The sequence below is a fragment of the Lucilia sericata genome, unplaced genomic scaffold (genome assembly GCF_015586225.1).
Source record: "Lucilia sericata isolate MDLA Ls3-8-SP2 unplaced genomic scaffold, ASM1558622v1 Contig000041F_arrow, whole genome shotgun sequence".
Lineage (NCBI taxonomy): Eukaryota > Metazoa > Arthropoda > Insecta > Diptera > Calliphoridae > Lucilia > Lucilia sericata.
In genome coordinates, this window is record NW_023994079.1 from 51,654 (window position 1) to 76,985 (window position 25,332).

General features: G+C 31.6%; 1 protein-coding gene across 1 annotated transcript in view; it reads left to right on the forward strand.

The window, feature by feature from the left end:
* Positions 1 to 25,332, forward strand: part of LOC119613948 (insulin receptor substrate 1-like) — a 209,619-nt gene that overhangs the window by 26,091 nt on the left and 158,196 nt on the right. Inside the window, exon 2 of the mRNA XM_037970026.1 lies at positions 3,924 to 4,003. Within this exon, the coding sequence (XP_037825954.1) occupies positions 3,924 to 4,003 (80 nt within the window). The remainder of the gene's footprint in view (positions 1 to 3,923; positions 4,004 to 25,332) is intronic.

Sequence of the window (25,332 nt, forward strand, 5' to 3'; positions counted from 1 at the left end):
AATGAGTAAATTTCAGCTACACGGCAAAAAAATGGTTGAAGCCCTTTTCGGGGGTTCAGCCCCAGTCGGGGGCTAGGTGAAATAATGGACCGATTTTAACCATTTAACCATCAATAGGCTTTGTTTACATGGACACACGGACGGTCGGACGGACATCGTTAAATCGACTCAATATTTTAATGCGTTACAAATATCAGCACAAACGCATTATACCCTTCCCACTATAGTAGTTTAGGGTATAAAAATTCGGTCATGCGTATGAAATATATTCCCAAACTTTATATAGATTTTCCTTTTAACGGCTTTTTATATTATTTATTAATTTAAAATTAGCAATGGAAGCAGCACATAATAATAAACAAGCTAACCACAAAAGTAAAATGTATCAAAATTCTAGTACGCAGAAAATGCAGTGTGTTCTTTTAAGAAATACTGATGAAGCTCACCCTAACAGCTAATTAAAATTAGTAAATTTATACATATACTTTTTGGTTGCTATTAATAAGGTCTGTGACAAAATCTATAAGCCGTTCGAAAAAATATAACCATTTAGGATTTAATGCAATATAAATCAAGTAAGAGTGTTATTATCGACCATGCCGAATCTTATATACCCAACATCAAATCATTGCCGAAATGAATTGCATATTTATAAATAAATTTTGAATTTATGAATCTATGCTTTTGTTATTATCGAAAGTAGTACATTAATTTTTTGAATAGGGTGGGGTCAAAACCAATCCTCAGAAAATTTGGTAGAAAGATTTTGGTTCTTACAAAACTTGTTTATGTTGAATTTCATCGTTGTACTCGTATTTTTAAGCTAGTAATGAGCGGTAAAATCATTTTTTGAAGGAGAATTTATACGGGGGTAGGGTCAAATATAGATCGATTATCACAAAAGTTGGTAGAGAGATTTTGGCCCATATAAAACTTGTTTATGTCGCTGTAAGTAATAAGCGTTAAAGTAATTTTCTGAAGGGGACCTAATCCTCCAAAAATTTAGTAGAGAGATTTTAACTAATACAAAACTTGTTTATATCGAATTTCATCGCTGTATTCTTATTTCTGAGCCAGTAATGAACGTTAAAGGCATTTTCTGAAGGGGACCTTATATGGGGGATAGGGTCAATTATGAACCAATCCTCATAAAATTTGGTTAAGAGTTTTACGTTCACATAAGACTTATTTATGTAGAATTTAATTGTTATACTGGTATTTTTAAACCAGTTATGACTGTTAAAACTGTTTTCCAGGGGGTCACTTGTATGGTGATATTGCGAAAACGTGGACCAATTTTGTCTATTTTCAATACCAAACAAACCTTATCAATAGAGAAAAAATTTCATCCCGTGTGGTCCTATCGTGATTTCAACAGACAGACGGACGGACATCGTCTCTAGACCGTCTCAGAATCTAATAAGGTCCCAGAATATATATGCATTTATGGGTATTAGGCGAATATTTCGATGTGTTACAAACGGAATGACAAAAACCATATACCCCTAATCTTTTTTGATGGTGGATATAAAAATGCATTCGAATATATATGCATAAATACATTTAAATCTTCACAATTGTTATCTATCAAACATAAATGCATAATTTGTTTAGTTAATGATTGTAAATTAATTTAGTAATTCTCCATGTTAAATAATCTATAAAAAATGTGTACTTAGTTTTATAAAAAGAATTATTTTTTGAAGAGGTTGAAAAAACTCTTAAAAATCGAATATATCCACGAATATTTAAAATATTCGGGTTAATTTCATTTGTATTTTTGGTCTTTCGTTGTGGGTTATATCTATGCTTATATTAACCTCCATAACTTTGGCGGCTTTTGCTAAAACAAAAAATAATTTTCTCCGAAATCCTCAAAATTCAAATTACAGCTAATATGTGAGAGATATCGATCTAATTTCTTTACTATTTTATTCCCTTCTTTATTGTCCATAAGTCACGTGGAGGTTTTCTTAAATTGCTAAATGTTTGAAAATGGATTTTTATATTATATATATTTATTTTATATATATTTAACTTAATGACATGGTTTTATTAAAATAATTATCAAAATTTGGTTATGATTTTTAAATATTTGTCATTAAAGCTTTTTGTGACACTAAATGATCAGGGGAATTTGTAATAACTTTTAAAATTTTTAACCGATTTTTGCATTTTATATCAGAATGGAACGATAAATGAATATATATTTCAATTATTTACTACTAAAATCCAAAAAGATTAATTTGGTGTAAAAATTTTTGTAAAAACCTTTTCCCCTTCAGAGCCGTGGTGCCACCAGTTAACGTGATTCTTTCGTGATAAATTTTTCCAGAATGCATTTCTATAAATTTAAGTATAAGTCTAGTGGCAGAGACGGCCACTATTTGCAACTTCTATAAAATTACCGAATTTTAGTAGAAATCATGAGATCAGTTTTTAAATTATTTTGACATTGATTTTTATTTTAATTGACACTAAAAATAAATCGTTGACATGCAGTTTCCTTCCAAGAATGAAAAAATAATTTATAACCATAAACAAATAATGATTTCTGGGATTAACATATATTTATTTGTATTTAGCTGAGCCTAACTATTTGCAAATAGTCTTAAAAATGCTATAAAAATGATAAAAAAAAATAAAAAAATCTGTTTGCAAAAATTAAGATTTTGCAAAATATAGGAAAAAGTTGGTTGTTTTTCTTAACGTTTCACACTTTAGGCTAAAATAAAATCTAAAAAAATATATACTAACTTTTTCAATTTATTTCATCAAACTTTGTGAATTTTAAGTATTTTGTCTGCTAAAAATATTTCGAGTATAAATTCTATTTCAACAAAATTGAAATTACAAAAAATATATAATTATAACATTTATGTTAAGAATATAAGAAAAAATAAAAATATGTTCAATAATAAGCTGTTACAAAATTTAAGATTTTGCAAAATGTAGGAAAAAATTGGTTCTGTTCTCTTTTGTTTTCAATTAACAACCTGACGGTCTTCAATAATGAGTAAAAAATGTTTAAATGTTTACTAACTTTTTCCATTTATTTCATCAAACTTTTTTATTTTTAAGTATTTTGTCTGGTCAGAATATTTTGATTTCAATTAAAAAGAATTTACAAAAATATATAATTACAACATTAAATTAAGTACATCATGATGATTCATTGAAATCATAATTTGCTAGAAAACGCGATTTAAAATATTTTTTTTTTTTTAATTTTTCCTAAAAATAAGTTCACTAATATGCTGTTACAAAATGTAAGATTTTGCAAAATTTAGGAAGAGGTTAGTTCTGTTCTCTCTTGGTTTCAATTTACAAACTAAAGTCTTCAATAATGAGTAAAAAAATTTTAAAATATTTACTAACTTTTTTTAAAAGGTTAAACAATATCTGTTATATTTTTATACTTTTATTTTAATGTTTGTAACAATTAAAACATCATATTTAAATAAATGTTGCAGATAATATACATATGTATATACGAGAAAATAAAAATATAGTTTAAATTGCGAGAGCCTGGCATTATTTTGAAAAAGAAAATCTCCTAAGTTTAATTTTTGAGAATTATTTTAGTGTCTGCATTTAGAAAAAAAAATTATCGGTAAATATTACTAGATTTCAGAGCCTAGTGATCGCAAATTCGTATTACAAAAATATAATTTCTACTCTTTTAAGAATTTTTGTAAGTTTTCAGAAAAATCTACAATTTTTAATTTTATTCTCGATCATATTTTTGTCTATGGAACGAATCACTGTGCGACCCCTTAAATATATATTTGAAGTTTTGTCGCCTTAGGTGTAGTAGTTCTTATGTTTATCGATTATCTTTTATTTATAATAGATATGTATACCGCTACATTTTTTATATGTATAATATAGGAATATTATATTTTAATAATATTTTTTTTTAGTTCTAGATCCCCGGAGGGTGTCATTCCTGAAGAGTATATTGATGATGCTGTACATTCTGAAAAACGCATTGAAAATAATGGTAAATATACTAAAACTACAAATATAACATTGCGCGATATATAAAATGTAATTTAATAACTCACCTTGGCCGATTTTGTTGAAAAATTGTGTCTAAACTAATAACGTCGACGTCGCACAAAGGGTTGAATTTGGGAAAAATGGAGATTAATTGAAAAAGTAAAATTAGTTTTGCGCATTAAAAGTACATGATTTTTGTTTGAGATGAGCTACTTAGAAGCAATATGCTTTAAATCAAAAAGGGTTTATTTAATAGCAACTAGTTGCACTTATATCATGTATTTTATATTTTATTAGATCTGTGCTTTATGTATGCGCATCATTAATGCTCCTATAAAGCATTATTTAATATATTATATTTATACGTTACTAAAAACCCTTTTAATAATGCTTTTTTAATGTAATAAAACACATGTTCTTATATAATTTTGTTTTTAAATTTAATATAAAATATCAAAACCAAATTTAAAAAATATAAATAAATAAAACACAAAACCTTGAATTAAGATAATATGTAGCATCCCGCGTCTCCTCTGTGATTTCTTCCACCATATCACTCAGCTTTATCTCATTTTTTTAATTTCTATTCGACCGAAATGGCTGAAAAATAAGAAAATATTTTGTGATTTTGTGTCCATATAAATATAGTAAGTGGGTAAATATGTATATCATATTTTTAAATTCGGCTATGCGGAATATTATATACCCCTCACCCTAATATACTTTCAAAATTTATTACAAAATACAATACGTACCTTTTGTTTTACAGTTAGATATTATTTGTTAGTGTACACTTTTTACTCTTCACAACACTTACATTTTTACGTCAGTACTACTCGCTTTAAGATCAAATCAATAACTGAATTGTATATACTCATGTATATTTTTATTTTCTATAGCATCATAAAAACTCCCTTATGTATATAATTTTAATCTATTCGTAAATGATCGCTAAAACAGGTTCTACTGCCTTACGTTAGTTCTTCGCGGAAGCAAAAATATGTAAATATTAATACAATCGGTGTTTTCTTCTATTAATTCTGTACTTTAATTCAACTTAATAAGAAAAACCATCGTCTACCTTACTTTAATGAACGCGCGAAACACTAATATATGGCAGACACTCTTTTTATTAAGATTTTACATAAATTTTTATTTTTCTGAAAGAACGTTTTTATAGAGCTAAGGTCAAATGAGGCCCAATCTTGACCCTTTTTGCTTATACAAAACCAATTCAAAACGTCCGGTTATATGGGGATATGTGAAATAATGTACTGATTTTAAGTATTTCCAATACTTACTTACGTACTTGCCCCATTTGAGGATGATTTTGGTAAATTATATCGGAAATGGCGAACTGTGCCGTGCGTACAAGGTTAACATAGACACACAGATGAATATTATGATAAAATATCAAAAATTATCCAGATTTAGAAATAAGTTCCAAAAATCGATTTTCTAAAACTTTCCTGCTACACCGAAATAATAAATGATCAATAAAGTATGTATTCTAAGTAAGCATACTAATAAATATACCAGAACTTGTCTTGTCTTAATTTGTTTACCATCATTTTTGTTGTTATGATTGTTATTGTTGTACTGAATTTTAATTCAGTTTTGATTTATGTTTATGACGAGCAAAACCACTTACGTGATTATCGTGAATCACGCGTGATCTCAAATTATCGTGAGTTTTTACTTTTTTGTCATAAATATATTGACGTGGGAATTTCGTAGACCGATTAATGACCATGTTTGATTTTTTTTATACTGTACAATACTTACATGGTCGTGGGTAAAAGGAACTAACGATCCCAACTCTAGTTTAGACAAAGCATTTAGAGCTGGTTTTATTACTTAGTTCATCCTAATCAGCACTATACATAGTGTTCATGTTCCTAAATAATAGGGAACTTCTTGATTAGGAACTTTATAGGTTCCTAATAACCTCGGCTCCAGCTATTTCTGGTAAAAGCAATTTATATGAAGAGAAAAACCCCTTCCAATAGACAGTGACATCAGAAGGCGAAAATATTTCAGGTGGAGAATAGTTATGAGGTGGTTTATGAAGAGGAGTATAATAATTTTTGGCACCATGGGGAATATTAACGAGTTTACCACATTTTTTAAAATAATAATAAATAATTTTAATAATACATTTTTAATAACATATTTAAAAAAATTGTTAATTATAGCTACTTATTTCCAAATTAAAGCAATGCTCATATTCAATAAAAGTGTCAAATATGTCAAAAACAAATATTTATTATTTTTTTTATAAAATGGTTTTGTTTTGAGTGTAGTATGATTATTTATCAAGAAAAAAATTATAAAAATTTATTTCATTAAGTTTTCCAAAAATGTTGTAAAATTATTGAATTCGATCTAAACCCAAATTTTGAATTTAAGGTAATTTTTTTCTAAATATACAAAACTGGATTTATTTTTCAAATATTACAAAGTATATACCTTCATTTCCAATTTAATTTTTTATGTTATCGCTTTTCATTATAAAGCTACAGCGAAAATTCTAAATCAAGTAATTATTTCCCGAAAAATAAAAAAGCCCGTAAAAGCTTACAAATTTTTTTTTTGTTATGTATTTTTATTAAGAAATTTATATTTTTATGTGTTTTAACATATCGATGAACAATAAGTCAAAATTAAAGCTCCCCTGAATTAATCTCCATTTTTGACAATTTCAACCCTCTGTGCGTCGGTTACAAAAATTAGTTCACATCACATGAAATCTCCCATATTATAAAGGTTGAACCCACCATTATCGAAAAATTTTTAATCGTTGTTACTTCAAAACTAATTGACAAATTAAATTTTTGTTTGAATATGCTGTTATTTTCTAACTTAGCTTCAATAATTATATTTTTGATTACACAAGTTTGGAAATTAATACTTTTGTTTGCTCATAGAATGAAATATATATTTTTAGAAAGGGCTATGTCCGATGATTAATTAACAATTTACATTTTTTTCTATCTATATGTCGGAAATTATCTTTTTAATTAAGATTTTAGGGTTCAAAAAAGTTATGAAATTTTTTAATAGAACATCAACTATATTTTGTATGAACATTGTCTGACATCTTAGAAGTACAATTGGGAGAAACCATGTGAAAGCGGACAGCAGTCGGATTTACCATCTCCGATTTTAATGAAACTTACCACACTTATAATATTTATAAAATCGGAGATGGTAAATCCGCAAATTGCTATTTTCTGTCCGTTTTGATATGGATTCTCCCAGTTATCTTCTCGTGAATAATTTTTAGCAAAAGACCTCAAAGTTATAGCGGTTTTGAGTTTCAGAGCGGTTTAAAGTAAAAAGTAAAAAAAAAACCCAAAATCACGTTTTTACCTGATACTCAAAAATATAAGCGTGGATATAACCCACAATGAAGGATCAAAAATACAAATGAAAATAACCCAAATATTTTAAATACTCGTGGATAAATTCGCTTTTTAAGAATATTCCAACCTCTTCAAAAAATATTAAAGAAAAATAAGTAACCATTTTTTATAGATTATTTAACATGGTGAATTAATACATTAATTTACAATAATTAACTAAAAAAATATGCATTTATGTTTGATAGATTAAAAATTGTATTTTAAAAATTGAGGATTTAAATTTAATTACGCATATATTCGAACGAATTTTTTAAAATTGCCTTAAATCCAAAATGCTTATATTTTGTCGAACGACTTATAGATTTTGCTATAGACCTCATTAATAGAAACCTAATACCCCATTTGCACATACACGAAATATAGTAGATTTCATTTAAAAATCTTTTTACAAATCTAGATTTTTTCTAAAATATCTCGAAAAAGTGTGTGATATGAAAAATAAGAAGTAAAATGGCATATTTATTAAAATAATATTTATAATAAAAAAATAGATATTTAAATATAACATTAGCTTTCATTTTAGATTAACATTTCATTAATGTTTTTCAATTTATAAAAATTTTGTCGACATCTTTTTATTTTATTTGTTTGTGTTGTTTTTCTCTTTTTTTTTTGTGTAGCGTCGTATTTTTATACCCTACACCACAATAGTACGGAGGGTATTATACGTTTGTGCTGATGTTTGTAACACACAAAAATATTGGTCCTACACCTTAAAGTATACCGATCGATTCAGAATCACTTTTTTAGTCGATTAAGACATGTCCGTCCGTCTGTCCTGCTGGCTGTCCATGTAAACCTTGTGCGCAAGGTACAATATAATTTGATGAAATTTGGACCAAATATTTTTTTGGCACAGGGTCCATTATTCACATAGCCCCTATACAACCGTACCTCCGGATTTGGGCTTTTTATGCCATAATTACGTCAAATATACTATTATCTCTCTAAAAATTGGCACAAATAAGTGTTATATAATTATAAATGACACTGCAGATTTTCGTAATGATCGGCCCTTATTTGACCCTAGCCCCATAGTAACTCCCTTCAAAAAATGTCACAAACGTCTAAAATTGACTTGTAACCATTTGTATCGCAATGAAACTCAACATAACTAACTGTTATTTAAAAATATATCATTTTTCCAAATTTAATGAGGATCGGCCTATGTTGACCTATGCTCCGATATATTTAGAGCCTCATTTAGAAAATTTGTTTTTTATCAATAAATTGCGTAAGTACTTTGGAATTAAGGTAAAATTCAACATAAAAGTTTCTTTATGAAAAGTAAAAATTTTTAAAATATACTCATGATGTAGGGTATTATATGGTCGGCCATGCCCTACTATACTTTTCTACTTGTTTAATATTAAAAACTATTAGATTTGAGTAGATTTTAACGAAATCTAGTTACGAAGTAGATTTGGTTGTTTGTTTTGTTGATTTGTCTCGAAATCTCATATGTACTAGATTTCGTTGTAGTTTAAATGGGATATAAATGTATATAATTTTATTAATTTTAATTAGCGGGTAGGGTGTGCTTCATCAGTTTTCATTGAAAGAAAAACACTGCGTTTTTGTGCACACGAGAAACTTTGATGCAAATATTTTTGTGGTTAGCCAATAACTGCTTGTTTATAATTATCTGCTGCTCCCATTTCTGAATTTAAATGAACAAATAATATAAAAACCGTTAAAATGAAAATCTGTATAAAGTTTGGAAATAAATTTCATACACATGACCGAACTTTTTTTATTGAATTTAATGCAAAATCGTACCTTTTTCTAACGGCTTATCGAATTTGGTATAAGCTTCGTTGTCAGCTACCGATTAATGTTAAGTGTTATACATTTTAATTAGCGATTTAGGTGGGCGTTTTCGGCGAAAGAGAAGTTTTGATGAAATTTGTTTTGCATTTGTAATATCCCTGCTTATCTACAATTAACTGCTTTTTTATGGGATACATATGGGAAATTCTATTTTTAATTTAGATTTTGAGGTCCAAAAAAAATTTAAAATTTTTTTAATAGCACATCAACGATATTTTGTGTGGACATTGTCTAACATCTTAGAAGTGCAATTATCTTCTCGTGAATAATTTTTATCAAAAGCCGCCAAAGTTATAGCGGTTTAAAGTTTAAAAAAATTCCCAAAATTACGTTTTTACCTGTAACTCGAAAATATAAGCGTGGATATAACCCGCAACGAAGGATCATAAATACAAATTGATTTAACCCAAATATTTTAAATATTCGTGGATAAATTCGCTTTTTAAGAGTTTTTTCAACCTCTTCAATATATATTTTTTTTTATAAAACTAAGTACACATTTTTTTTAACTATTTAACATGATGAATTAATACATTCAGTTACAATCATTAAATAAAAAAATTATGAATTTATGTGCGGTAGATTAAAAATTATGATGCTTTAATTTAATTATGCATATATTCGAATGCAATTTTTTAAAATTGCATTAAATCAGTTTTGCTCAAACACATACTACCATAGTTTTATTTTTGTTGGTAAAGCAGCAGAGAACAGAATTCAATTCAAAATAAAAGTATACTAATAAAATTACTACAAACTATTTATATTTATTATGGATTTTGACAGCCAGCGTATATCAAAGTCTATATATAAAAAACTATCAACTGTTCTTCTAGATTAATTCGGCTTTCTCAAAATTTTGTTGTATTTCTGTGTGTATTTTAAAAACGTCGCGCTGATCAGCAACTGATTTGATTTTGATTTTCAAGTTGAGAGCAAACCAATTGATATTGCTCATTATAAAAAGAAGAAGAATTAAACCTAAAGTGTATGTGTATCAACTTACGTGCTATGAAATGGCAATATTGAGCTCCTCTGCATTAAATCCAAATGGTTGTATTTTTTCGAACGGCTTATAGATTTTGCTATAAGGTAATTCCACAGACATTTCGACCACTTCAAATTTTCATCCCTTTCGATTTATTTATAACTCGAAACATACATTCTACTCTTAATTGCGGTTTCTATGGCGTATAAATTTGATCCTTACATCATTCGGTTCATATTTTATGGGCCTCTAAAGTAGGGCATCTCGGGTATTTTTGTTCAAAATTAGAAATGTTGATGACTGAATACTTTATGACCAGTTACCCGATTTTAACAAATGATGCTTCGTTCGACAGGTCTTGAATTACTCGTTTTTAACATTTCATTAAAATTACATGAAGTCCTGGCGCAAGGACCATATAGTGGAAAATGTCCTTTATCCTTGAATATCATAAAAAAGGATATTTCGTTTTTCTTAATTTTTTAATGACAAATAGGCAAAATTATTCTTATTGCTGTGTAAAAATTTTATAATGGGATCTCAAGGGGTTTGGAAGTTATAGGAGTTTTTATTTAGCTACATTTACAATTTCCATAGTAAATGAGTGCTTTTTATACATTTTAACACATTTATAGTGTAGTAAATTGAGGTTTTAATGCCGAATAAAGTAAAAATTACCACAGACCATCAAATTAAAGTTATAAATATGATGGTGAATAATATATGAAATCATGTCTTATATAATTGAAATATTGGAGGTCATAGGTCAAAATAATAAATTTTTTGAAATATCTCATTTTTCATACATCCTACGGAATAGGAGTCATTACAAAATTTGTAGAAAATCAAATTTACGGCATTTTGGTTTCAGACAATTTTTCCCTGTTATCAGCAGTTTTGGAGTTATAGTCATTTTTTGTCCATTTAAGATATGGTTTTCTAACCTCAATATATTTTGAACTACAAACGTAATTGTGATATTTTTATATACAGCCAATAGTAATAACAACATGTCATTATTTAATTATACTTTTCGCGCCTCTCTGACCCATAGTGCGATCTCTTGTAATGTAAATTTTTAAATTAAATTGGAGGCTATAATAATAAATCGAAATTAATGAAACTTAGTGGATATAATATAACTGATCAAAGCTTTAAACCTACCAAAATTTATTGATATCGAAGCAAGTTTTCATATTGTAAAATACATACGGAATAAACTGCATAGTGAAATGCAATATAAACTGCATAATGAAATGCAATATATAATGCTGTGAAAAAACTTTCATGTTGTATGTAAATATGAACAGATATTTGTTAAAATCGGCGATGCTTATTCTTTAACCAGACGAGTTATGCGTACCAAGTTTAATTTCGATTCATCATTACAGCTTCTAAATTAATTTTAAAATTTACATTACAAGAGATAGCACTATGGGTCAGAGAGCAACTCTGGCGCGAGAAGTATAATTAAATAATTATATGTGTTCCTTAATCAAGGCTAAACGAACAATTATCACAATTACGTTTGTAGTTCAAAATATATTGAGGTTAGAAAACCATATCTTAAATGAACAAAAAATGACTATAACTCCAAAACTGCTGATAATAGGGAAAAATTAAATATTGACATGTTGTTATTACTATTGGCTGTACATAAAGTTATCACAATTACGTTTGTAGTTCAAAATATATTGAGGTTAGAAAACCATATCTTAAATGGACAAAAAATGACTTTAACTCCAAAACTGCTGATAATAGGGAAAAATTGTCTAAAACCAAAATGCTGTAAATTTGATTTTCTACAAATTTTGTAATGACTCCTAAATCCGTAGGATGTATGAAAAAGGAGATATTTCAAAAAATTTATTATTTTGACCTATGACCTCCAATATTTCTATTATATAAGACATGATTTCATATATTATTCACCATCATATTTATAACTTTAATTTGATGGTCTGTGGTAATTTTTACTTTATTCGGCATTAAAACCGGCATTAAAACTTCCAAACCCCAAACTTCCAAAATGTTTACACAGCAATGAGAATAATTTTGCCTATTTGTCATTAAAAACTTAAGAAAAACAAAATATCTTTTTTTATGATATTCAAGGATAAAGGACATTTTCCACTATATGGTCCTTGCGCCAGGACTTCATGTAATTTTAATGAAATGCCAAAAACGAGTAATCGAAGACCTGTCGAACGAAGCATCATTTGTTAAAATCGGATAACTGGTTCCAAAGTTATTCAGTCATCAACATTTCTAATTTTGAACAAAAATACCCGAGATGCCCTACTTTAAAGACCCATAAGGAGTAGAATATATGCTCCCGATTTGGAAAAAACCGAAGGAGACACCTAATTAATAGCAATCTAAAAGAATATAATTTTATTAATTTTAATTAACAGGAAGGGTGTGCTTCACAAGTTTTTCTTAAAAGAAAAACACTGCGTTTTCTGCGCACGAGAAACTTTGATGCAATTTTTGTTGTGGTTTGCCAATAACTGCTTGTTTATAATTATGTGCTGCTTCCATTTCTGAATTTAAATGAAAAAATAATATAAAAAACAATGAAAATATATATAAAGTTTTGAAATAAATTTCATACACATGACCGAACTTTTTTCAATGCATTTAATGCAAAATCGTCCTTTTTTCTAACGGCTTATCGATTTTGGTATAAGCATCATTGTCAACTACCGATTAATGTTAAGTGTTACCAATTTTAATTAGCGGTTTAGCATCATTGTCAACTACCGGTTGATGTATAATATTCCCAATTTAAATTAGCGGCTTAGGTGTGCTTCATCGATTTTTGTTGTGAAAGAAACCCCGCATATTCAGTCCACGAAAGGCCTTGATTAAAAAAATGGATACAAACCAATTCTTTCTTTATAAAGATTGATTACTTATAAAATTCAGAATTTGAAGTTTGTTTATGCGAAAATTCGCTTAAGTAAAAAATTAAAAATTCGCAATTTTTTTGTATTCGCTCTAACATCTTTACATGCTAATATTTTATCGCGGCTTTATGATTTCAAGATGTAAAATTTAAAAGTATTTCGATCACTCGATATTTTGGGTATATTGAAGTTACGCTGTTAGTGTGCTTCGCGAAAAAGCCCTTTTTTGAAACTTTCACGTTTTTTATTATATCTTCTAGAGCACATTTTGGAGATATACATCAAACGACGCGTAATTACAGTGTCTACTTTTTCTCATTTCTAAATTTTATATAACCGAAGAGCCGCAAATATTATATCCAAAAAACTGCATATTTTGTAAAATTGTATAAATTTGGTTTCAAAACTTTGCGACTACGTAATTCTTTATTTATAATTCGCACAACAATCTCCAAAAGTTGTGAAAAAAACTAGTTAGTATATATATAAAATGATAGAGAATTAAAAAGAAGAAACTGGCGTTTGAAACAGAAGTGAACTTGGTTAGCATTTTTAATATTATTGGTGAAATTTTTTTATTTAAACCTAAAAAATATGAATTTTTCCAAAGGAAATGTTAATGATAATAGTACTAATGTATTCCTCGAGATGTTCTCTGTCTGGAATTTTGCGACAGTCTGCGACCATTCATAAATTTCGGAGTTATAGCCAGTAATATAATAATAGTCTTTCAAACTAATCAAATTTGTACAAAAAAAGTTGGCGAAAACTCATTTTTTATAATAACATTGATAGATTTTGGTCTTGCATTTAAAAAAATGGTAAATCCAATATGGCGGCTTGTGTTTATTTTCATAGTTCTCAATAAGAAATTTTCGTAATTTCATCTTTATATATGTAAGTGAGCATTTTGAATTTGTTTTGATCAGTATTTAAAATGCACCTTTATATTTCTGATTAGCGCCCATTAACCCACAAAATATATTTACTTAAAATTACTTCATTTAATAAACAAAAATTGAAGGCCGCCATATTGGATCCGTCGTTTTTAATATTTTAAAATCTACTTAAGATTTCTTAGTTTCTTATTTTTTAAAAATTATATCTAGTCAATTTAAAAAAATTTTGAGCGCCATATTGGATCCGCCAATTTTTATTTTTTCTTACAAAATCTTAATTAGCGTCTCCGAAAACCTTATATTTGATGTTTATTTATTACGTATATACTAGGGATGCCAATCTGGATGCCAATCGAATCCCCGGGATTCGGGATTTTTAAATATCCCGGGATCCCGGGATTTTCGAGATTTCTAAATCCCGAAAAATATAAATAAATTTTCAAAAAATCTTTATAAATTGTCGACAAAATTTTCTATTTCATATCGGGGGAGTTTTCCCGTTTTTCCTACCGAGCGCGTCCCCGGGTGGCGGATAGGGGGTATTGATGGACCACCTGTCATCTCCCAGCTTTAAATTCACTTAAGCTGAGGGAGGGCAGATTGTCCACAACCTGGGAATATTATATTCCCCGCGGACCAAAAAAATGGAAAGAAAAAAAGTTACGGTGCATGGTCTAAATAACCCAGTACCGGCGGCAAGTGTTGATCTACTCGCGAGTCACGAGTCGTCGTCATCCTGCAATCGTGAGCAAAATACTACTACGGAGGTGGGTACCTTGGCATCCGTGGCGGACAATGCGTCAAGTGTACAGCATGCCATTGGCAAAAATATAGGGGTGAAAGAGAAGGATGTACTCGGAGAAAGCTCTAAGCTATCTCAGCCTTTAAATATAGGTGAGGGCTCCGACTCTGAATCCTCAGATGATAATAATAATAACACCATTATAGCAAATCCCAAAAAGGATGAAGTAGAGCAAATGGTGAAAGAGGTGAGTGATAGCATAGCTAAACTACCTATTACTAAGAAAAGACTTTCTGGAGCACAGAGGAGGATGTTGAAAAAGATGCTTCAGGAAATCATAGTTAGTCAATCTCACGACACTCCAAAGGAAAAATCGGACTCTCTCACAAGATCTGAGGCAAAAAGGATCAGGTCTCCCGAGGAGTTGACAACTGAGAATAAACTTAAGAAGAAAAAGAGCTCCACGTCTTCTAATACTCAGTCGAAACCAAGCCATACTTCACTCAAAGGAACCTCAAGTGAAAATCCTGCGAGTAAGGGTGACAACGTCAATCCAGATATTCCGAAGACGAACACGTCGGCGAAATCAACCTCGAAGGTAAGGGTATCTCAAAAGAAGCCCCGAAAAACGAGGAAGGATAAGCTAGACGGAGGAAAAGGAAAAGAGCCGCCACCTTACGCCAAAGTTGCCAGAAGAAGACACCGGGACGATCTCAGGTATGCAGTTTACGATGCCGGTAATCCGACAGGCAAAATTCCAATAGACCAACGGAGTAAAATAGAAGACCTGGTCAACAATAAGATAGTGGACCATGCAATCGCTTCAAAGGGTAAACAACCAATAGAGAGCGAGAGCTGCGAGTTCAGCATGGGCGTGATGTTGATGAGGTTGGCATCTCACCAATGTGTTAGCACCCTAAAGAACTTGGTGGAAAGTATCCCTCCTCTCTGGGACGGCGCTAGGCTGGGACTGGCAAAGAAGAGCGAGCTTCCGATGCTCATAAAGTCCACTGTCTACATAAAAGGATGGGGCAGTAAACTGGCTAATGAACGTATACTGGAAATTCTTGGAAGTAAAAATGCTGAGCTGGCCGTGGAAAAATGGGATGTCTTTTACAGAAAAGAAGAACCTGAGAGAACTTTATTTGTAATAGGTATCGACCAGAAATCCATGGCTAGTCTTGCCAAGAATAAAGGTAGGGCTTACTTCGCCTCTAAACCGTCGTATTCAAAACTGGGAAGGTGCCGATTGGAATGGCTGTTACAACAAGCCTCGAAAAGGACACAACCTAAGACCACAGCATCAGTATCCACTACTGATAACGTTGAGGAGTCAAATCCTAAAATCGAGGAAGTTACCATTAACTCGCCAGAAGATAGTGTAGCTGCCCTTTCGAAAATTGGGAAGGCTCCGATTGAAAGGGCTGTCAAAACCGGCCCCGACAAGGACACTAGAACACCTAAAACAGTACCCCAAGCATCATTAGCAAGTACTGGCAATGTTGAGGAGTCAAATCCTAAAAGCGAGGAGGAAATCACTCACCCGCCAGAAGACAGAACAGCAGTGCTTTCCAGGATTGGGAATGTGTCGATTAAAAATACTGCTATTTCTATGCCTGATAAGGACACCGCAGAGCCATCAACAGCACTGCATTAATAGCCACTTCAGGCTACCCGGAGGAGTCAAATCCAAAGAGCGAGGAGGTGATCACCAACTCGATGGAAGACAGTTTAAATGGATGACCATGATTGAGGTTATCCAAATAAACCTCCATCGGAGCGAGACAGCTGCCAACGCTCTGATGGCTAAAATTAACACAGCTAAAATACATATAGCTTTAATCCAGGACGATTAGCAACAAGGTTTCTGGATTAAATCACGTAAATTTCCAACTTTTCTACGCTGATGAAGGGTCTCGCCCATGAACATGTATCTTATGTCACAAGAACTTATGTTTTCTCCTCTCAACAGGATTATCAACATCGGACGCAACGGTGCTGAAGCAAGGTCGTGGCAACATATTCCTTGCATCTGTTTACCTGCCCTTCGATTCTCCGACACTACCACCAACGTCGGATCTGATGAAACTGGTTGAAGAGGCACAAAGGAAAAATAAGAAAATTGTAACAGGTTGTGATGCCAACTCCCACCCTGTAGCTTGGGGTAGTACAAACACCAATCGCAGGGGACAAGCCCACATGGATTTCCTTAATACTAAAGTTTTGATAACATTGAACTTAGGTAATAAAGCTACCTTCGTCAAAAGAATCAGAGAAGAAGTATTAGATATAACTATATGTTAAGAAATGGAATTATTGGAGAGTTTCGGGCGCGCACTCCTTTTCTGACCATCGGTACATAAGATTCAAAATACTAAGGCCACCACCAAAGCCGATAAAGTTTCGGAATAAGTCTAAAACTAATTGGACAATGTTCGGGACCTTACTAAAGAACCGTTTAGGTCAGGACACTTTTCAATGCCGAAATAAAGAGGATATAGATGCCAAAGTGGAAACGTTCATAAGTGCCCTGGTTGAATCGTTCGAGGACAGCTGCCCTCTGCGAGAGCGAAGATCTGCCCAGGAGAAACCCTGGGTAACTGGGGAGATCCGGAACCTTGGGAAAAATCTTCGCAAGCTATTTAAACGGGCACGGCGTAAAAAGACCCCAGTATACTGGGATGAGTATCGTAATAAACTTGGTGAATATAAGAAAATCGTTCGAAAAGCCAAATGAGAATCCTGGAAACTTTTCTGTGAACAGGTAGATAGCGTAAATGACGTATCGAAGATAAAAAATTCCTATCCAAAACTCATGTCCAACCGGAATCTATGATCGATGACACGGGCAGGAGACTGGAGGATATGGAGGAGACAATGAAACTCCTAATGGACTCTCATTTCCCACCCGGTATATCGAATAACATAGATGAACCGATATTGGAGGAAGGGGAGGGTAACATGGAAATAGTTATTACATCTGACATGGTTAAAGGGGCAATCAAGAGCTTTGCTCCCTATAAAGCTGCAGGGCCGGATGGCATTTTCCCGGCACTTTTGCAGATGGAGGCGCGACTGGTTTCCGTACATCTGTCACAGATATTCACTGCATGCTTAAAATTGACATATACCCCAGTTAAATGGCAGGATGCAAGGGTAATATTTATACCCAAACCAGGGAAACCTAGCTATGCGACACCTAATTCCTATCGACCGATAAGTCTTACGTCCTTCCTACTTAAAACCTTGAAACGGATAGTCGATAGCATGGTTAAAAGCAGTATACCATACAAAGACCTTAAATATAAGCAGCATGCTTATGTAAAGGGACGATCGGTGGAAACCGCTTTAAACGAAGTCGTCCACTACATAGGTGAATCTTTCGATAGCAAACTGTATACACTGGCAGTATGCACTGATATCGAAGGCGCTTTCAATAACGTGCACACTGATACCCTTATCCAATCCCCAGACCAGTTTTATGTTGGCGGGGTGCTCCGTAACTGGATCAACTACATGCTAAGGAACAGATGGATAAGCTGCGAGATGTACGATATAACTATAAGGAAAAAGGTATTTCTCGGTATACCACAAGGTGGCATTTTGTCACCTTTGCTCTGGATTACCACGATTAATAGCCTCCTAAGGACCCTAACTGAGAAAGGACTTAGACCTGTCTGCTATGTAGACGATGTCGTAATACTTTTAAAGGGAAAGGATCCAAACTACTTGTGTAGAAGAGCTGAGGAGGCTCTGAATACGGCCTTGGGCTGGGCTCAACCGAGAGGCCTCAATGTTAACCCGGCGAAATCTGTCTTTTCACAAGAAAGACAAAAATTTCTACATATACTGAACCTTGCTTCCTGGGCAAGAAGATACCGGTGACAGACAAAGTTAAGTACTTAAGTGTAATACTTGACCGGAAATTAAAGTGGAGACACTACATAGAGGATAGGATCAACAAGGCACATCGGTGCTGGTCGATATGTCGGAGAACCATAGGCATGAAATGGGGTCTTAGTCCTACTATGACAAATTGGCTTTATAAAAGTGTAATTAGACCAATTCTAGCTTATGCTTCAATAATCTGGTGGACTGCTTTGGACAAAAAGTGTAATATCAAACTACTACAGGGAGTTCAGCGTACAAGCTGCTTGGGTATAAGTGGTGCCATGTGTAATACTTCAACCAAGGCTCTGGAAACGTTGCTAGATATTCCACCCATTGAAACATATATAAGATATGAGGCGGCGCTTATAGCCGAACGGCTCTTTACTTTAGACGAACTGGCCACAAAAGGTTATAGGACACGTCATCAATGTATTCTGGACACATTGGAAGGTTATACACATTCATCGGACGTGCCTGATCGCATACCAGACACAGAATATGTCGGAAACTTTGAAACGCTAATCCCAGATAGAATGTCTTGGTCAAGCGGAACATTAGAGCAAATACCAGTAGGAATCCGTTGCTACACGGATGGCTCTAAATTAGGGGACAAAGTGGGCCTGGGGTTCTATATTGAAGTCCCAGAAACAGAAATATACCACCGTTTACCTAATCATAACACAAGCTTCCAGGCAGAAGTACGAGCAATAACGGAATGTGTAAATTGGGTTAGAATAAATATGGCGCCCACAGGGCTTAATATATTTACCGACAGCCAGAAGGCAATTAGGGCGATATCAGATGATAGAATTAAATCTAAGACCGTATTGGATTGTAAGAAAGCTTTAACAGAATACTCTCCCAGAGGTAAGGTTCACATCATATGGGTACCAGTCCACTCGGGAGTAGTCGGCAACGAAAGGGCGAATGTAATAGCTTTAAAGGGAAGATAGCTCGATGTAGTTAACCTGACAAATGCAAAACTATTCGATGCAACAAAAGCTGAATTAAAAATATGGATGAGAGAATCCCATAAGGCCTCTTGGAATAATGAAACGGTGGGTAGAACCACAAAGATTCTATGGGGTGACCCTGATGAGAGCAAGACGAGAACTCTCCTCAAAATGAGCAAGTCTGAGGTTAGTATGATGGTACGTATTCTGAGTGGACACATAGGATTACGTGCACATCTATACAAAATTGGACGTGCGGATTCAGACGAATGTAGAGCATGTGGAGAGGACAGTGAAACTCTGGAGCACTTTCTTTGCCACTGTCAGGCATTTGTCGAAGTTAGATCCAAGTATCTTGGAAGTGATGTTATTCCGGAAATAACATTCCTAACTAACACTGATTGGAAGATTCTTAGGAATTACGTCCAGGAAACTGAGTTGCTGAACATGGAAAAATAATACATTCAGTGAACAATTTTTTTTTTTTGGAGGAGTCAAATCCAAATCTTCTGACCAAAAATAAAAATAGTTATTTAAATACAGTGCTTTCTAGATACAGCGGTACAAGGGTATACTCGGTCAATTTTTCAATATCAAAAATTTCCATCCCAGGTACTGAATAGTAGAATACTACTACTTATGAGCAATAGCTTCTTATATCTTATATGTATAAAATAATATTATTCGGCAATACGCTTGCTAAAAATTTATTTTATCTCGTACGGAAATTATATTTTTTATATTAGGTTAGGTTTCACAGGCTGCGTACTAGCAAGAGTACAACGCCTTATAGGGAAGTCCCATGTGTCTTTCATGGTTTCAAAATTACAATTTGTTGAAACCCACAATTTAGGTAGTATGTTTTATGAGGATCCATACGAGGCTACAGCACAATAGCAGTAGAGTAAGTGTACTTATGTGACCAACCGCCTTGAGCTGAATATCGGATATATGGTTTTTAATGGCTGTGAACACTACAGAACTGGTCTATATCAAATATAGCCATCGTAGTTCCAGCTTTTGCCAAGGTATCAGCAATATTATTTCCAGTTATATCCCTTGTCCTCTTACCCAAATAAGGGAATTATCATGTCGCCATCTTATTAACAGGTTAATTGCCAGTATAGATTCTGATATATAGGGTTGAAGACTCTATTGAATTTCGGGCCTCTATTGACCCTAGCCCCATACAAAGCCCCTTCAAAAAATTAATTTAATGTCCACAATTCGCTTAAAAAGACTAGTGGCACAGTGAAATTCACCTTCGGGTAAACCCTCCATATAAAGCATATTTCAGAAAGTTAGTTTTTTAACAATGAATTGCATAAATATGTATATCGGAGGCGAGGCGCCTCTGAAAACCTTATATGTAATATTTGTTTATTATGTAGATCTACTGCCCTGCCAAAAAATTAGATTTCTGGCCCAGAATGGGCTTATTGATTTTCGTATAAGCATCAATGTCAGCTACCTGTTGATGTTCAATGTTAACAATTTAAATTAGCGGCTTGGGTGTGCTTCATCGATTTTTGTTGTGAAAGAAATCCCGCGTATTCAGCCCACGAAAGGCCTTGATTAATTTTTTAATGCAAATCAATTATTTCTAAATAAAGATTGATTACTGATAAAATTGAGAATTTATAATTTGTTTATAATGCAAAAATTCGCTAAAGTAAAAAATGAATAATTCGCTATTTTTGAATTTGCTCTAACATCTTAGCATGATAATATTTTATCGCGGCTTTACGATTTCAACATGTAATATTTAAAAGTATTTCGATCATGCGATATTTTGGTTATATTGAAGTTACGATTAGGGATGCCAAACGGGACTGGCTTTTACAAATCCCGGGATTCGGGATTTTGAAAATTTCGATCCCGGGATATTTCGGGATTTCGGGATTTTACGGGATTTCGAGATTACATAAATTTAATTATTTTATACATGAAAATCTTAAATCTTCATGTTTGTGAAGAAAATTGTTTAATCTTGTGGAAATTAATCGACCGAAGATAAATTATTTATTTTTCATAAAAAATTTTTTTAATTTTACCTATTACCTATATTTACCAATTTATTGAAAATCCCCGGGATTTTCGGGATCGGCATTTCGGGATTGGCATCCCTAGTTACGATGTTAGTTTGCTTCGCGAAAAACTCACAAAAATATAATTTTTGTTCCTTTTTCTTACTTTTTCCAATATCGAACAAACAAATTTTGAAACGAATTCGCAGTGCGAATAATTTGATTGTGTTCCATTCAACGAATTTACGCAACGAATTTTTATCGAATAGTTCGTCGTGCTATACGAAATTCGTCGTTCGTCCCAATTGTGCGTATACCATAAGTGTTTATTTCTATAACATGGAACTACTCTTGACCACAAAATTTTAAGGACTTATTCTTTCAATAAAAATTCGTCATCACTTAATTTCAAGTTATTAAACGAAAGAGATATTTAATGCATAAAATCGATTTCCTAAAATTTCTTAAAACAAACAAAGAATCACCCATATATTCTATTATTACAAATTAAAAACACTAGATTTATTCGAAAAGTCAAAAAAATCGTACAGATTATTAAATTCAACACTTACACCCAATTTACACGATGATTTTTTTTCATGTTTGCCCAGACGTCTGTTTTCATGTTTGTCGATGATTGGTGGTGAGCGGGGTAGAGAAGAATGGGGGGTAAGAAAACAAACATGATTTGGGATTTTCATGATTGTTTTTGACATTCCTCTTTAAACTCATTCGTACTGTTGATATTATGCTCATGTAAAAAAATAATTATGTCTTTTTTTTACATGAAAACATTAAAATTTGCATTAAAAAATACTATAGCGTGTAATAAAATTTTTTTAAATCAAATTAAATGGTTTTTATGTTAAAAATTTCATTCTATTTTTATTACGAATAAGTAATTAAAAAGGATTATACAATTAAACATCAAAAAAAGACATGCATAGTTGCTTGTAAAAAATCACCGTATAAATGTTCATGATTTTTTGGAAGATTCTCAAAAGAGAATTGGAAAAAACAGACGTCTGAAAAGTCTTCATGTAAATTGCGCCTTACAATTTCTTACAGGCTAGCTTGTTTCATACATCCCAATTAAATTTAATATATGGGCAATTCCGTGTCAATTGACCCAACTCAAAAAAGTGGGTTGGGATGAAATTTGCACCAATGTTAGTACTAGAAAGCTTTGTGGTCACTTTGTGGGATGCAAGGGGCATATCTGTAAAAAAGTATTTTAAACAAAGAATATTTATTACATGAATACCCATCTCGACGAGTGGGTTGTAATAATTTACACGTATTCTTTATGAATTACGACTCGCTATTGAAAATTTATCTTGTATGAGACCAGTGTTGCCAAAATATTATTGGAAAAATGCTACCTTTTACTCAAAAAAATGGCTTTATAGTAAACTATGAGATCTGTATTAGAAAACGGTTTGAATTTTATTTTTTCGCATAAAACGAGCTTTGAAATGATAATATGAACTAATTCAGTAGTACAATGCATGACAATATTCAAAACAAATGAGTGTAACGAAAAATTATGCTTACATTCAGTGTTGCCACTTTGGTTATTATTAACCAAAATTGGTTATTTTTATTTTGCATGTGTACATGTGAATTATTTTTTCGTTTTGGTTATTTTTTGTAAACCATTGATCTAAAATGCTGTTTGCTTTTATTCTAAAAATAAAATTTAAAAAAAACTTCTTTTATCTCTAGTTTTAAATCAACTATGTAAATATGCATATCGTCCCTTTACCTATTTGAAATTTTGCATAAACAGATACTGTGCTAATTTGACGATATTCCAAGATAAATGCTTTAATAAGAATTAATAAGTATTTTCTGCTAATTGATGCAAGAATAGTATCACAATATCTTTAAAGTATTAATCAACTGATATTTTAAGTAACACAGCTAAGGAAAATTAAATTGTATTGGCTACAAAAGTTGTAATAACATCTAATCTCGTACGATGAACAATAATCGCGATATATGCAAAGATTTGATATTCATGACCTTTGACTTCTACTAAATATCTCGTATGACTTTTAGTTCTTTATTAACATTTTCTAGATGATGTTGTATACTTGTTTTTATTGTACCGTCTTAAATTCTAAATTTTGGTCAATTTGTCGGATAATTTGGATGGATTACGTTTACAAATATTGCTGAAGTTATGAATGTAAAACTGAAATATTTTGCAAAAATATTTTTAGTTGACCCAGTTTGCTTGCGAAATATCGGTCAACAATTTCACCTAGCTCCCATATTATGCCCTATTCAGAAAATTATATAAATTAAAAAAAAAATATATAAATTATATAAATTATATATATAAAATTATATAAATTATTCATTAAATTATATAAATTATATATATATAAATTATATATATATATATATATATATATATATATATATATAATTATACTATATTGCTTAAAAAAGCATGTATAGCGATGAAATTCAATATGAAAAAGTTTTTTTTAAAATGTATTTGTCAAAGTTTATGAGGATAAGTATATAATTGACTCTATCCCTCATAAAAAGTCTCCTCAGAAAATGACTTTAAAGCTCATAATGTACTGCAATATAGGAACAAAATTCAACATAATCAAGTTTTAAAGGAACTAAAATATCTCTGTCAGATTTTATGAGAATTGGTCCATAATTGACCATACGTCTCATATAAGATCCCCTACAGTTGCTTGTCTTCTGCAAATGTAAACGAATACTCTCAAAAGCAATGAATGCTAAACGATGGGTATGAATGGTTTCAATGCTGATTGAATAGTTGTAAGAAAAAATTAACTTAACTTAATTTTCGTGTTTTTATACCTTACACCACTATAGTGGGGAGGGTATTATGCGCTTGTGCTGATGTTTGTAACACCCAAATTGACATAACGTGATTATATATACCACTAAATGATACCCCCAATTTTGGTAATGATCGGTCCATACTTGCATTTAAATTCCTAAAATTTGTATTTACTTAACTTTAGTCTGTAAGGATTTATATTAATCTATAGACCAAATACATAAATAAATATTTGAACTCCATACAAAGTTCCCTTCGAAAAATCACTTGGGATTCTGCATAAATAACTTTAACGTAAACGTAAATCCCTTAACCAAAATGTATAAGGATAGGCGTTGGATTTGTTTGTTTGATTTGTATGTATGTGCTCGGCATTATGTTGCTTGTTTATGGGGCTGTGTGAGCACAAATCCAAAAAACTGAAAATGTTCAATTACTTGCAACACTTTGATTTGTTTTCAATAATTAATACAATAGAAAAGTATTTTTAAACTATTTTGGAAGTTTGTTTTATAATATAACTACAATTTGAGAAAAAATTAACATCTCAAAAATTAAATTTTTGTTATCATAATAAATTTTATAATGCAGAAATGAACGAGCACACCTATTTATTAATTTAATTTTTATTTGATACGTTCGACGTCAGAGGAGAAATGGCATTCAACAAATCGCACACACAAATCCAACGTGTATGTCCAGCTTTAAGGAAAATCTCTTTTTTGTCAATAAATTTTTAAAATATTTAAATATATAAAGCATTTAAGTTAATGTAAAAAACTTAAATGCTTTATTATTAAAAAATAATCCACATTTTTAACATACGCACTGGTGCA